At 51.0% G+C, this 12,652-nt stretch overlaps 6 protein-coding genes across 6 annotated transcripts; 2 read left to right on the top strand and 4 right to left on the bottom strand.

The window, feature by feature from the left end:
• Positions 1-29: 29 nt before the first annotated feature.
• EPUS_01331 (uncharacterized protein) lies at positions 30-1,353 on the top strand (the record flags this gene model as incomplete). Its single annotated transcript, XM_007788624.1, has 4 exons — positions 30-234; positions 286-321; positions 371-508; positions 563-1,353. The coding sequence occupies 4 exons, from the start codon at positions 30-32 to the stop codon at positions 1,351-1,353; spliced, it is 1,170 nt and encodes a 389-aa protein (XP_007786814.1).
• A 1,238-nt stretch (positions 1,354-2,591) lies between these two features.
• Positions 2,592-3,626, bottom strand: EPUS_01330 (oxidoreductase bli-4; the record flags this gene model as incomplete). Its single annotated transcript, XM_007788623.1, has 1 exon — positions 2,592-3,626. The coding sequence occupies one exon, from the start codon at positions 3,624-3,626 to the stop codon at positions 2,592-2,594; it is 1,035 nt and encodes a 344-aa protein (XP_007786813.1).
• Positions 3,627-4,779: 1,153 nt separating this feature from the next.
• EPUS_01329 (uncharacterized protein) lies at positions 4,780-5,661 on the bottom strand (the record flags this gene model as incomplete). Its single annotated transcript, XM_007788622.1, has 2 exons — positions 4,780-5,090; positions 5,205-5,661. The coding sequence occupies 2 exons, from the start codon at positions 5,659-5,661 to the stop codon at positions 4,780-4,782; spliced, it is 768 nt and encodes a 255-aa protein (XP_007786812.1).
• A 27-nt stretch (positions 5,662-5,688) lies between these two features.
• EPUS_01328 (uncharacterized protein) lies at positions 5,689-7,831 on the bottom strand (the record flags this gene model as incomplete). The annotated part of the gene is made up of 4 exons (XM_007788621.1): positions 5,689-5,959; positions 5,985-6,542; positions 6,589-7,432; positions 7,486-7,831. The coding sequence occupies 4 exons, from the start codon at positions 7,829-7,831 to the stop codon at positions 5,689-5,691; spliced, it is 2,019 nt and encodes a 672-aa protein (XP_007786811.1).
• A 324-nt stretch (positions 7,832-8,155) lies between these two features.
• On the top strand, positions 8,156-10,377 carry EPUS_01327 (uncharacterized protein; the record flags this gene model as incomplete). The annotated part of the gene is made up of 2 exons (XM_007788620.1): positions 8,156-8,560; positions 8,614-10,377. The coding sequence occupies 2 exons, from the start codon at positions 8,156-8,158 to the stop codon at positions 10,375-10,377; spliced, it is 2,169 nt and encodes a 722-aa protein (XP_007786810.1).
• A 323-nt stretch (positions 10,378-10,700) lies between these two features.
• EPUS_01326 (Kynurenine 3-monooxygenase) lies at positions 10,701-12,206 on the bottom strand (the record flags this gene model as incomplete). Its single annotated transcript, XM_007788619.1, has 1 exon — positions 10,701-12,206. One exon carries the CDS (start codon positions 12,204-12,206, stop codon positions 10,701-10,703), a length of 1,506 nt encoding a protein of 501 aa, XP_007786809.1.
• Positions 12,207-12,652: the final 446 nt, after the last annotated feature.

Below are 12,652 nucleotides of genomic sequence, written 5' to 3'. Positions count from 1 at the left end.
GTATTAGGTCCTGAGTCATGGCTGCACTGATGTTGCACAAAGCTGTTCTTGCCTTGCTGCTTGTGATTTGCTCGCAAGTCATCGCGCAAGAACCTTTCCTTTACTACAACACTTCGATACCCATCGGACAAGCGGGTTTCGTGAGATGGGACACGAACGCGTTCGCCGGACCTGTAAACCTATGGCTGCAACAGTTGGCACCAAATGCGTCTGCTCCACAGGTGCCACTGGACTGTACGAATTCCGCAGAAAAGCAGAAAGGCTCATGCTGATCAAGATGTGTAGACAGCAACACAAAAGGCTTCTTCCTCTGGTCAGCTGGTACGTCTGTGCACACAGGTTTCTTCGAGCGTACACTTATGCTTGCCAGGATCCAATTTAACCCCAGGACAATACTTTTACCAGCTTCAAAGTGTTGGTGGACAGGGCATCATATTCAAATCAAATCCGCTTATGGTCCTCTGTTCTGAATGCCCCGCCAGCACGAGCTCTCTGCCTCCCTTAACTAGTATGACCCCTGTACTACAGGAGCAGCCCTCAATTACTAACAAATGAACATCAGGCGGTGCAACTGCTACTGCAACCGGCGCAGACGGCCAACCTACAGCAGGAGTCCTCCCATCAGAAGTATACTCTTCAAGCGGAGGTAGTAAGCTTAGTGTAGGAGCTGCCGCTGGAATCGGCGTCGGAGGTGCTCTTGGGGCCGTTGCAATAATAGGACTTGGCTTTTTCCTCTTCAGACGAGCACGCAAGCGGAAACAGAGTCAAAAACAGCCTCCTTCAAACTTTGCTCCGTCGACTCATCACCCGTCGCTGGCACCTACCTCGCCACCACCACAATTCTCATCTCCATATAGCCATCCCCAAGAAGTCAAGACGGGTTATGGCGACCCTCCTCCAATGAGCCTAGCTCCTGACTTTGGCCCTGGGCGCAATGCATCCCACGAACTCGACTCAGCTGCTCTGGCCGGTAGTCCTCAAACAAGCGCCTACCACTCACAAGCAGCGAGCATGACCCCCAAACGGATGCCATCCCCACTTTCAACAGGCATCATTGCACCTCAACCTCGCTCCCCACCTCCCACGCTAACGAGTAGCGGGTTTCAATATCAACGTCAACCGCATGGGCAAGTCTCACCACCAATTGCAACCGGCCAAAGAACACCCGTGAGCACCCACGATAGTACCAGTTATGGCTTTCCTAGCTCTGAGACGTCGCCAAATCCGGAGAGCGAAGGGTTTCAATTTCAGACGCCGCAACAGCAAGCTGGAATGAGCAGTCCTGACAGTCAACATCGTCTCTACCCTCGGAGGGCAGTAGGGTCTACTGGTACAAGAGGGGTCTCGCAGTGAGTGCTATGTGGTACTAGGATTTTGTCCATTGAGCGCGGCGTTCTTTCCCCAGTGATTTGTCGAAAGATAAAATCAAAGGCGATGTCCTATCTAGCGGTCCCATCGAGGCGGTGAGTTGGAGTTGCCATGTAAAACTGTACAGCAAGAGCAGATTAATTCGACGAAGCAAACAATCCCAGACTCAGTACCAGCCTCAGTCTATCAATCAACAACATAATTTGTCTTACATCTATTGGCAGCCCTTGTTTCTTCATCCGGTCCGCGATTTGACTCGCTCTCCTTTTCACACCTTCTATCTCAAGTCTTGTTCTCAACCTTCTCGCACATGTTGCGATTTTTAACACTCCGGTCTGGGATTTACTTCTGCCATCTGACAATTCGCTTTTTCTGGATGGCACCTCTGAGAATACGTCAAGCGGCACAGGTTGGAGGCACAGGTTGGAGGATCAGGCTCTCCGTTCACTGCCAGCGAATCCAGTGTTCTTCTCTTCTCACCCAAGCTCTCTGATCCTGACTTTCCTGGATTATCTTGTTGACTAGCGATTCCTGCATTGCATTTTCGGCCTCTGCCTCTATATTCAATGGATCTTCTGTTGATGAGATGGGCTGCACGAAGAATACTCAGCATCCAGCTATCGCTTCGGTACTTCGGCTACATCTTAGAGAAGGGATTATCTTGGGTGGAGCCTAGCGAAGCACTTTTTGTTCATGCATCGAAAGCTGCTAGGACCAGGCGGCGAGACTGGGGGGTTTTTTTTGCAGCGCTTTGCGTCTGTTGAGAGGGACAACGTCAAGATGGAAGACCGTCTAGCTTCTGCCGTGGCAATCATCCCGAGAACAGCATATTCGACAACGAAAAAAGTCGACCGAAAATGCCTACAATACTGACCATTGCAGCAACTGGTTACTGGGCAATCCGATACCCAACTTACCTGGAGAAAGGGCTCCGAAAATGACGCCTTATTGGTCCTTAGCACATTAACCAATGATTTGTGATTGTAAAGGTCGTCCAGAGATCATAATGCGACCGTCATATGATCATAATCTGGGAAGAAACGACTAGAATAACATAATTTCATTGGGTTTTACACGTCTTAATTATATATTTCTACACAAACTAGATCATATCACGGTTAGGCTTAAACTAAGCACACATGGATGGTAATTTAGAACAGAGCTTTCCGAGGGTTTCTTCCTGCTAAGAACCATCTAATATCCACCAAAGCTCCATCTCGGATTTAATAAAACTCAAAAGGACAACTCTTCTCCTTGCTGTCGCTGTACGTCTTCTCCATGACGATCTCCCTGGTCAACTTCATCAGCTGCTCGCCCAGCTCCTCATCCTGCGCCATCTTACTGCCCTGCTCCGGGATCGCCGGCGGACAGATATAGAGCCCGCTGTCCTCCACCTTGGTCGCAGCATACACCGTACTGACCGCACCCATCCACTGATCCTTCTTGAGCGGGTTCATGAGCGTGCTCATCACCCCACCCGCGATCGGATACGGCTCGTGGATGTCTTTGGTGGACTGTTTCGTCTCGACGAAACCCGGGTGGGTGGCGTTGACGAGGATGTTGGGGTTCTGCGGCGTCAGGTGCCGGGCCAGGTAGCGGGCGTAGAGGAGGTTGGCCAGCTTCGATCGCCCGTACTGGCCGTTGGGGCCGAGGTCGCGGTTGAGTTCGTCGAGGGAGGCGAACCGGGTGTCTGAGGGGGCGTTCTGGTGCGCGTTGGAGCTCTGCACGGTGATGCGCACTTTGTGCCCGTCCGACGCGGTGGATTTCAGCACCGGGAGCAGGTGCGACGTCAGCACCACGTGGCCCATGTGGTTGAGCGCCATGTGCAGATCCACGCCCGTGTCGTCGGTGAGTTGGTAGGTCATGATGCCGCGCGCGGCGTTGAGGACCAGGATGTCGAGCCGGTCGGTCTGGTCGCGGATCTTCTGGCTGGTCTCGGCCACGGCCTTCCAGTCCGCGAGGTCGCATTGCAGCCAGGTGATCTTCTTGGCCGCCTCCTCACCGAGCTTCTCCTTGACGTCGTTGACGGCTCCGTCCATGGTTTCTCCGCTCATGGACAGCACGAACAGCTTGGCGAGGTTCTTCTGCAGCAGCGTGAAGCTGGCGCCGTAGCCGATGCCCTGGCTGCCGCCGGTCACGAGCGCCACTTTGCCGGACTGGTCCGGTGTCTCCTCGAGCGTGAACTGGTGTTTGGCGTCTACGAGATTGTGGGTGGGGCCGCCGAAGTTCTCGGCAAGGGTGCTTTTGATTGCATCCATGGCGGTGGTGGCGATGGAGACGTAGCGGGTTTGGGGTCTCGAGCTGTGTAGGATCTGAGTCTTTCTTAGGCAGAAAGTGCGGATAAACATGTAGGGATTTGAATGTAGAAGCAAGGTTTAAGGGTTGTACGCGCTTTAAAACACGACCACGTTTCATACTAGAGTGGAGAGCTGTGCCTTGTCATGACGGAGCCGAATATCATGATGTATTGGATCACAATTGGCATGTCTGTCATTGGGCAATCGGGGGGCTGCAGCTGGGTGAAAGCACATGCTCTGTTTCACAGCATGGCCACTAAGCTGCCATTGATTCATCACAATCACTACAAGGATGCCTTGAGCATGTCAATTGCAGCTTGAATCTGCAGTGGTCTGATCCTAGCGTACCAGTATGGGCATACTCCTCCAGCAAGTTGGAAGTGATGAAGTCATGCCCTGCCACCCAGCCCTAACACCCGATATGTAGCGCCAAGACACAGGGAGCTGCTGTCTCAGATTTTCTAGTTTCTATTACTTCGTAGTACACTTCATAATCGTTTGAAGCCAACCTCCTCTGTGGTAAGAAAGCCTCCATCACTTCGTTATCAGTATTAAATAAAGCTTTTGAAGTCTATAGCACAAAATGATTAGTCCAAGCAAGATGTGCTCTACGTCTTCAGTTACCGAAATACGCTGAAGAGAGCCATAATTTGTTTTCTCCACTATTGCTCGTTCTGATAATCGAACCGTGTCGGTGATATGCACGGCATCGTCGCTCTATCGATGTATGACAATCCTCCACAGTTCAGAGCAATGGAGGACGATGCTGTAGGAAAATACAACCCAACATCATGATTGAACCACTTGCATTCGTGGTAACGGTGAAGGTCCTTTGTGCCATGGTGTCCTCTCCTCTTCACCTGCATGTGAGATTGGAGAAGACTCACTCCTCCTCCGAGCCGTAATCTCTTGAATGAGTTTGCTTTCGAACGACATGCCTTTCCGCCCAAAATTGTCTATATTCTGAGAGAGTGAAGAGAGCGAGGGCAGATCAGACATTGTGTCGCCTGGTACGCAAGTTGGATCGAACACCAAGCCGACATTGATTGCCAGGTAGTTCACGCCAGACACTTGGTGAAGATTTGCTAAGTAAGTGGTTGCGAGGGAATAGCTGCTAAATTCCACCAAAGGAATTCGAAGTGCGCATGTCAAGCTCGGAGTCATGCTTCAACGTGAGATTTGGTGGTGGTGTCTCGACGGTTATGGTTGACGGGATCGGGCTATCCTGGACATCTAGCGAATCTGGATCTTCCCCCCTTGCTTCGAAGTAGCGACGGACTTCTTCCATATCAACTTTCCTGCCTCTGATCCAGAAAGCTGATTCTTGGCCAGCTGCTTGTCGCTGTCTTGCCACAAGTAGTATAGCACTCATCTCTAGCCTTCTGCCAATATCCCATTCCTCTAATTTTCTTCGGTACATTCGATCTCTAGGATGTTGGTGAGTACAAGCTTCACAATTGTGTTTTGTGGGGAGATGCATACGTGGGTCTGAAATCGTACTTTGTCCTTAGATGTTCTTCACCTGGCGTAAAGACTTACCTTCCTTTAAATATAGCTGGGTGATAATGTCCCTTTTCTCTTGCCATTGCGTATAAGTATAATGAGTATATTGCACCCCTGATCCAGTCGGTACAAATCTGGACTGAGCATCATCAGGAAGAGCGGGAGTTGACGAACCAAAAGTGGCCTGATGCTCTGGATCTGCGCTATGGTTCTGGCGTTCATGCTCCTTTAGTAGTGTTGGCTTGACCTTCAGATCTGCATTGAGAGACGTGAATACATCAGGCTGAGAAGCTTGACTGCCGTACCCAGGAGCGTCTTTTGCTATTGATAGATCGTCGTAAGTACCGCTGAACGACCCACGTACTCTTTTTTGCTCATGCCCTCGTCCCCACTCACGTACTCGTTCCAGCTCATGCACAGCTGCTTCGCGTTCGGCAAGTCGTCGTTCACGATCTAGTCGCTCGTTCTCCTGTGGTAGGTACGCAGTAGCCATCTCAGCACTTCTTCTTCTTCTTTGGGCTCACCTTTCGGCCAGTTCACGGTTGATATCCTGGACCGAGCGACGACGTTTGCGCTCAATCCTGAAGTCTTCTTCAGCAGTACGGGCTCGCTGTCGTTCAGCCTTACCACGACGAGTATTATCAAGTTTAGAGATTCTGATAGTCTCTTCTTCATGAACGGGGGCTTGGTGTGGGTGATGGTGCTTGGCGTTGGCTGTGTTCCCATTGTGGGGAACTTGAAGTCGGAGAGCTATCTTCCACTGCTTTATTTCTAGGACGTATGGATATGTTCTGCTTGAGCTTTAGCCGCGCGTACCGTCTCTGGCAACTGACCGCGCTTTTGTGAGGTAGGTAGTCTTCACAGATTTCTGCCAAGCTCAACTTCGTAGTGCGTGCCATTTCCAAAATCCTGTCATCACGAGCAGACCAAGTGCTGACCTCTGATGTTGCATCGGCATCACTTTGTTGATCAGAGTCACTTTCCACGTCTCTTGGTAATACTGAAAGCGCTATCTCTTCAAGGTGACGTCCAACATGCGTTTCGAATTTTCGCCGGCTTGGCCATCCTTCTTGAAGACAAAGAGGGCACCGCTCATCTGTTACTGGAAGAGGGTCGATTGATTTCGCCACCGAGGATGCTGCAAGAAGCTTGCAATAATGCTGTGGGAGCTCATGTTTTAGCTGCGAGTGCTCTGCAAGGCTAGTCTCGCTAGTAAACGTGGTTGCGCACAAACGACATCTCCAGCTCTGGTGGGTACGATGCTGTGTGAGTTCATGTTCGGACCATGCTTTCCTATTTGGGAACGTGACAAGCATGCTTCGACAGCTGTCAAACGTACAGATATATGGTTGGAGGTCTGCAAACACGTGTATCCTAATACTATTAGCATGCTTGTTCTCCTTTTTGCTTCTCAACTTACTTCCAATCAATGCGATTCTTGATCTTTGTCAAAATACGCCTACAGATGAAGCACTCAAATGATATGCCTTCTGCTACTTCGTTAGGTGTAGCAGGAACTCGCGCGCGAGAACCATCTTTCTCTGAGAGGTTGGAGACGAATGACGAGTGCGAGGCATTCGTCAGCGCAAGCGAAGACTCTGGGCGGAGCGAGCTTCCCGGACCAGAGTCGTGAAATTTGGATGCTGGAAAGCATGTAGAGCGTGCACCGACATGAAGATCTTCCAAGTCGTTCGCACGCAGTCCACCTGCCATACGTTGTCGAACACGCATAAATCTTTGCCAATTGGCTTCTCCCAAACGCTCGGCAAGAGAAATACTAGCATTCCTGAACTTATCATGAACTTGCAAAACATAGGGTCGTGCAGCTTTGGTGACTCGAAAGGAGACCTTTCCACTTCCATCATCCAGACGTAGACCCGGGTCGCATACGTTTTTGTAGGTCTGCTCCATTGATGGCAAAAGATCCATGAGGCATTTTGTATGGAATTCTATGTTTTCCAATGCGCGACGCCACAATCTTGGAACAGATATCTCTGCTGTGGAAGCTTCCTCATCACTGAGGCAGACTTCGCTGTCAGAGGCTTCGCCTTCGCTGTCAGAGGCTTCGCTGGCTTCGCTGTCAGAGGCTTCGCTGTCGGAGGCTTCGCTGTCGGAGGCTTCGCTGTCAGAGGCTTCGCTGTCAGAGGCTTCGCTGTCACTGTCGACTGGGACCGAAAATTGCCTCGCCTGTTCTCTCAAGGCAATAAGAGCACGAACATGCTCTTGGGTAACGGGTTTCGGTTGTCTGAGATGGGAATCGCATACTAGGGACTGTCGTCAGCTAATAACCACCGAAATTAGTTGAAAAAGAAATTACTTTGAAGAAGCGCTTTCGCAAGGCCTGAAAGAAGCTCTATCACGTTGTTTCGTAGCTCAACCGAACCATTGAGGCAGAAGTCGAGGCGGCCTTCGCTCCATCCCGAGCCCCAAAGGACAAAGCGAGTGATACTTTCTTGCAACTGCCGCTTTGGCACCACAGTGCTCTGAGTTTGGGAAGCATCCCAGATTTGTGCAAGTGATTGACAACATTCTTGGTAAAACGACGTTACAAAGCCGAGCTCGAAGTGTGAGCTTGGATGTGAATTCGATGATTGGTCGTTGATCCAGTTTTGGAGATGCGATTGCTTGCCTGCCACCGCGACTTCTACGTTCTTTGAAGCCATCGTCTCATAAGATCTGTCAATGCATGCCGTTCATGCTCGTCTCAAGAGGAAGGACTATTTCGAGGGAGGGCAAATACTGATGTTGGCGCGCCGGGCTTCATTCAGTATCCACGAAGCACCATGCAACACCCCGTGGCGCAGTAAGAGGCTGGCCAATTGGGCTTCAGCCCAAGCCATGCTGCTTTGAGGCTGTGAGATTTCTTTGCAGCCTTGTGCTTACACAGAGACAATGAAAGAGACAAAGCTGGATAATCCTCCTTGTTGTTCCAAATCGACTTCCTACTGTTCGGTATTCTTCCAGTGCTACGTCCTTGCAAGTCACCGATGACGGGCGCTGTGGAAGCGGCGAGCCTAGCTCTTGCGGTTCTGCCCATTGTCATATCTGTCGCCGAAAACTTCTCTTCTGCCGCTCGGGCCTTAAAGAGGTACCGACACTTCTCACAAGAAGTTGGCCATCTCTCGAAACTGGTGAGGCTTCAAAGAACTATATTTCAGGGCGAAATCCGATCGTTGTTGGCATCTTGCGTGGGTTGGGACCGAGCTGAGCAGCTGTTACACAACGCAGACCAATCCGGATGGGACGATAAAGACCTAGAAGAGTCTTTCGTGGCAAGTTTAGGGAATACACGGGAGTCCTTCCTCGAATTGGTGCAATGGATCAATGCCGAGCTGTCCGAGATGGAGGCCAGACTGAGTGGGTTTGAAGAGGTGGCACAGCTGACAAAAGAGGTAGGTGGCTCCTCTCAAACGATGGTTCCTAGAAGTTTATGTGCGTGCTGTAGGGCGACATGCGAAACGATAGGCTTTGGCGGCATCAAATCAGAGAAAAGTCTCGCTTCGCGTTGTCGCAATCACGACTTCAAGAATCTATGAATAGGTTGAAAGAGCTCATAGAGAACCTTAGAACCTTGGTATCACAGACCAAAAGAAGTGAGCAGCGCCGCCCACTATCGCGGCCATCCGCTCAGGCACAACAAGTGATACAGCAATTTGTGTTGGTCCAGACTGCCTCACGAAATCTCTACGAAGCTCTGAGCACGGCTTGCACCCAGCACACCCAGCACCAAGCACATTTCAGTCTGCAACCCATACCTGTGCCAGGAGCCCACCAGGTCCGGTTCAGTGTTGGCTTTAGGCAAGTTATAGCTTCGACATCCGGCTCGAAGCAGACTTCATGGTTTACAGTGGAGTCGAGTGTTACACCAGCGGCCCATGCTTGTCCATCTTCAACAGAACATAAACCTCTTGCAGTTCTCGGCCAATCAATAAAGCGAGGCCGAACGCCCTCCTCTCCACCACCCGAACGTCAACCTTCGAAGCTCCGGGGAAAGTGCATTCAGTTTGAGCACTCGTCACCGCCCCGATCACGGTCACCAGCAGTTACTTGCAAAGCACCAGAAACCGTGTCAAAGCCACCCCTATCAGATCTGTGGTCCCACAGTCAACGCGCATTCCGTAAACGCAAAACCCATGCCAAAGAACTTGAAGCTGGACTTAACGATCTAGAAGCGGCATCTAACAAACTCCACGAAGATAACAAACGCCTAAAGCGCGAGTTAGCAAATCTTGCATCCAAGAACGAAATCCTTCGGGCTACGTCCTCCATGGGTCCGGTCAGCCGATCAGCGCATGGTTCCCAATCCGCCAGGCAAGACGACGAACCAACCAACCCCCATTCTGGAATGCAAGGGGTCAGTCGCCTACAACTTAGCTCTTTGTACGTACCAGAAACGGTGTCCAAGCCGCCTCTAGCCAATCTGTGCTCCCACAGCAACTTTTGCAATCACTTGCAAAACTTTTTAAGCAGATCAGCTCCTCGTTCTGAATGTTGCATTGGGTATTTCGAACATTCATCAAAAACAAAACACTTAATCTATCTAAAAGGGCAAGAACCGAGGGAGGACGAAGTTTTTAATGTTCCATCCAAGTCGTTGGCTGAGCTCCTTGTCCAGTATCAGGGCAACTCAGATCAAACAGCTGGGATAGCACAGTACGAGCGTCTACGCCTCTCAAGGAAGCTTGCCACTGCAGTGCTCCAGTTCTACTCTACACCGTGGCTTCGAAACAGCTGGGGTAGCAGTGATGTCCTTTTCCAATTACAGCAACCGTCAAGCACGGCCCTTATCGAAGATCTGAAAGAACCTTTCGTTGATGTCTCTGTTCGAGATCCAACTGTTGCAACCAACGGTGGTCAGAGCACCACATGCTATCCTTTCGCACCTAACGACTTTCTGTTTGGCTTAGGTGTCATGCTTTTGGAATTAGCATATCAAAAGCCGCTCCGCAGCATGCAACAGTCATGCGACGTTGCTAACAGCCACGATGAGAGGCACACCCTGTTCTTCACCGCGAAGCGCTTGAGTCGGCTCGTCTCAGCAAAATCAGGATCACGCTACGGAGAGATCGTCAGAAAATGTCTCGCATGCGACTTTGGCCGTGGTGATGACTTGAGCCAACCTGCGCTGCAAGAGGGCGTTTACCGAGAGGTAGTTTGCGAATTGGCGCAGCTGGAGGAACTCCTGCGAGCCATGGATTTAGGATCTTGATCATATGAAACCAGAGTGCGAAGCAGGCTGGCATGGGGATCTTTGTTCAGCTGTCCGCGCCCATTACTTGTGTCTATTCAAAAGTAACCATCTTGTACAAGTTCAAAGCAGAAATTCCGACAAGCACAGGTATTCTTTCCAAAAGTCTGAACAAGATAATCCTCGACACATCGAAGCGTTGACGAGCTTGCAACGAAAAGCTTACGCCCCAGAGCTGAACACAATCCAGTAGCAGCACCTGAATCACCAGTGTAGAATCAGATGTGCGCTCTATACCAAGCTCCACCCGGAACGGTTCCTAAACGCTCAGTATTGCAGCCGCGTCACCGTCCTCTCTTTTCCACCTCCCGGCCAGTCGTCATCAACCACTTGCTTAACCACCCCGGCCCCTGTCTAGCATGATACCAGCGCCGGGCCAGCAGCCCACCACCTCCCCCTATCAATCCAGCAGCTACCGCAACAAGAGACATTGCCAAAATCTTCCCCTGCTTATTCGTTTGTTGCGCAATCTTACTATACCGCTCATTTCCGAAGCTCACCCTCGAGTACTGCGTCGCCCACCCCAATCCCGGCAGGTAGCGATCTAGCGTCTCTTCCACGAACTTCCTGATCCGGTAGATCGGAGAGCGCACATCCGATCGCATCTCGATGTAATTCTGCAACGCTAGATCAGCGATGCAATGTGCATCCGGGACTCGGTATGCGGTGTATGCTGCCAACGCTGCTGCTCTTGCTTGCTGCACCTCGTCTGCCTTCTTATTGGCAGCGTAGACACCATGGTCATCGAGAAACTCGAATAGTATACGTACGCTCTCCAGACCGGCATTCATGCCCTGTCCGTAAAACGGCACGATGGCATTCGTGGCATCGCCTAGTATCACGACGCTGCTGTCGAAATGGTGCGGATTGCATTTTATGTTTATGAGGGGGAGGTGGGGGTTACGGTTGAATTGCTCGTGAACGTCTTGTCTGGAAATGAGGTCCGGGATTATGCCTGGGAAGTGCTCGGTGAAGAGGTCTTCCAGTGGGGAATGATACGCGTCTTTTTTGTTTTTGAGATTTTCGAAAAGGCTAGTTGGGCCGAAAAGTGTGCAGGTGAATGATTTATCGAGGGAGGGAATGGCAATGAACATGAAATCCCCGGCAGGCCAGATGTGGAGATGGTTGGGCGATATCCGAAAGTCGTGTTCTAGAGACGGGGGAATGGTGAATTCGCACCATAATGTGTCGATGTATTCTTGTGAGAAGTTCGTCTGTGCGTATTTCATCATGTGGTATCTTGCGGCGGAGTGAGCGCCATCTGCACCGAGAAGAAGGTCGAATGAGACCTCGATCCCTGGGGCGCGATGGCCGGGACCTGATTTCTCCTCGGGCTGCCTCCGGACTTCGAACCATGCTTTCCTGCCTTGAAAGTCGGCGCCGGTTAGTTTGTGGTTGAAGAAGAATTCAACATTGGGCATCTTCTCGAGCTCGTCGAGGAGTCGTTTGTTCAGACCGCCCCGGTCGACAGCGGAGATATGCCGGCCGTGGACGTCGTAGGCTTGTGGTGATTGGGTCGGGGTGCCTGTGGTGGAGAGGCCGTGGATCATGCGGCCGTACATGGGGATTGTTTCGACTATTATGCTGTTGACGAGCTGTGGGTGCTGGGAATGGCGAAGAGCGTTAATACCTCGCTCTGAGAGGGCGAGGTTGATGGATTTGGTGAAATTGAGAGGGGTTGTTGATGTGTCTCGGAGGTCTGGACAGAATAGATTTAGCTTGATTTGATTGAAATGAGAACTCTCATCAATGGGAGCAGTGCCTCTGATGTTTCTTCCAGTATCTTCCATGTTAGGCATTCTTTTGGCTCCTCAATCCAGTTCAGGGGTCAAGTCTTGGCATCATGGGAGAAAAGGAGTTGGATACATTCGACACAGGATCTCGTTAAGATGCAAACACTTATTGTCATAGAAACATACAATTGCAACCTTTCTACTGGGTGGTTGGAGTTGGAAGTAGAATAAGAATGTCACTCACCTCCTCTAAGCTCATATAACTTAACGTCATCGCCACGAGTGGCAGCGTAAAGTGCAGCCAGCGAACCAACAGGCCCAGCACCCACCACGACAACTTTCTGAGGCCGCCGACGTCCCATGCTTTCCACCATTTGCAGGACGAAGGAACCGCTTGAATGTGTGTGTGAGGTGAAGAATGATTCATCGAACCTAATCCTTTACATGCAGCTTGGAATGCCGAGTGGGGCGGCCCGCTGGGAAGCTACTACGTTAGCTTCGTC

This window comes from Endocarpon pusillum (assembly GCF_000464535.1).
Source record: "Endocarpon pusillum Z07020 unplaced genomic scaffold C720987, whole genome shotgun sequence".
NCBI classification, from domain to species: Eukaryota; Fungi; Ascomycota; class Eurotiomycetes; order Verrucariales; family Verrucariaceae; genus Endocarpon; species Endocarpon pusillum.
This window is presented reverse-complemented; position numbering and strand designations above follow the sequence as displayed.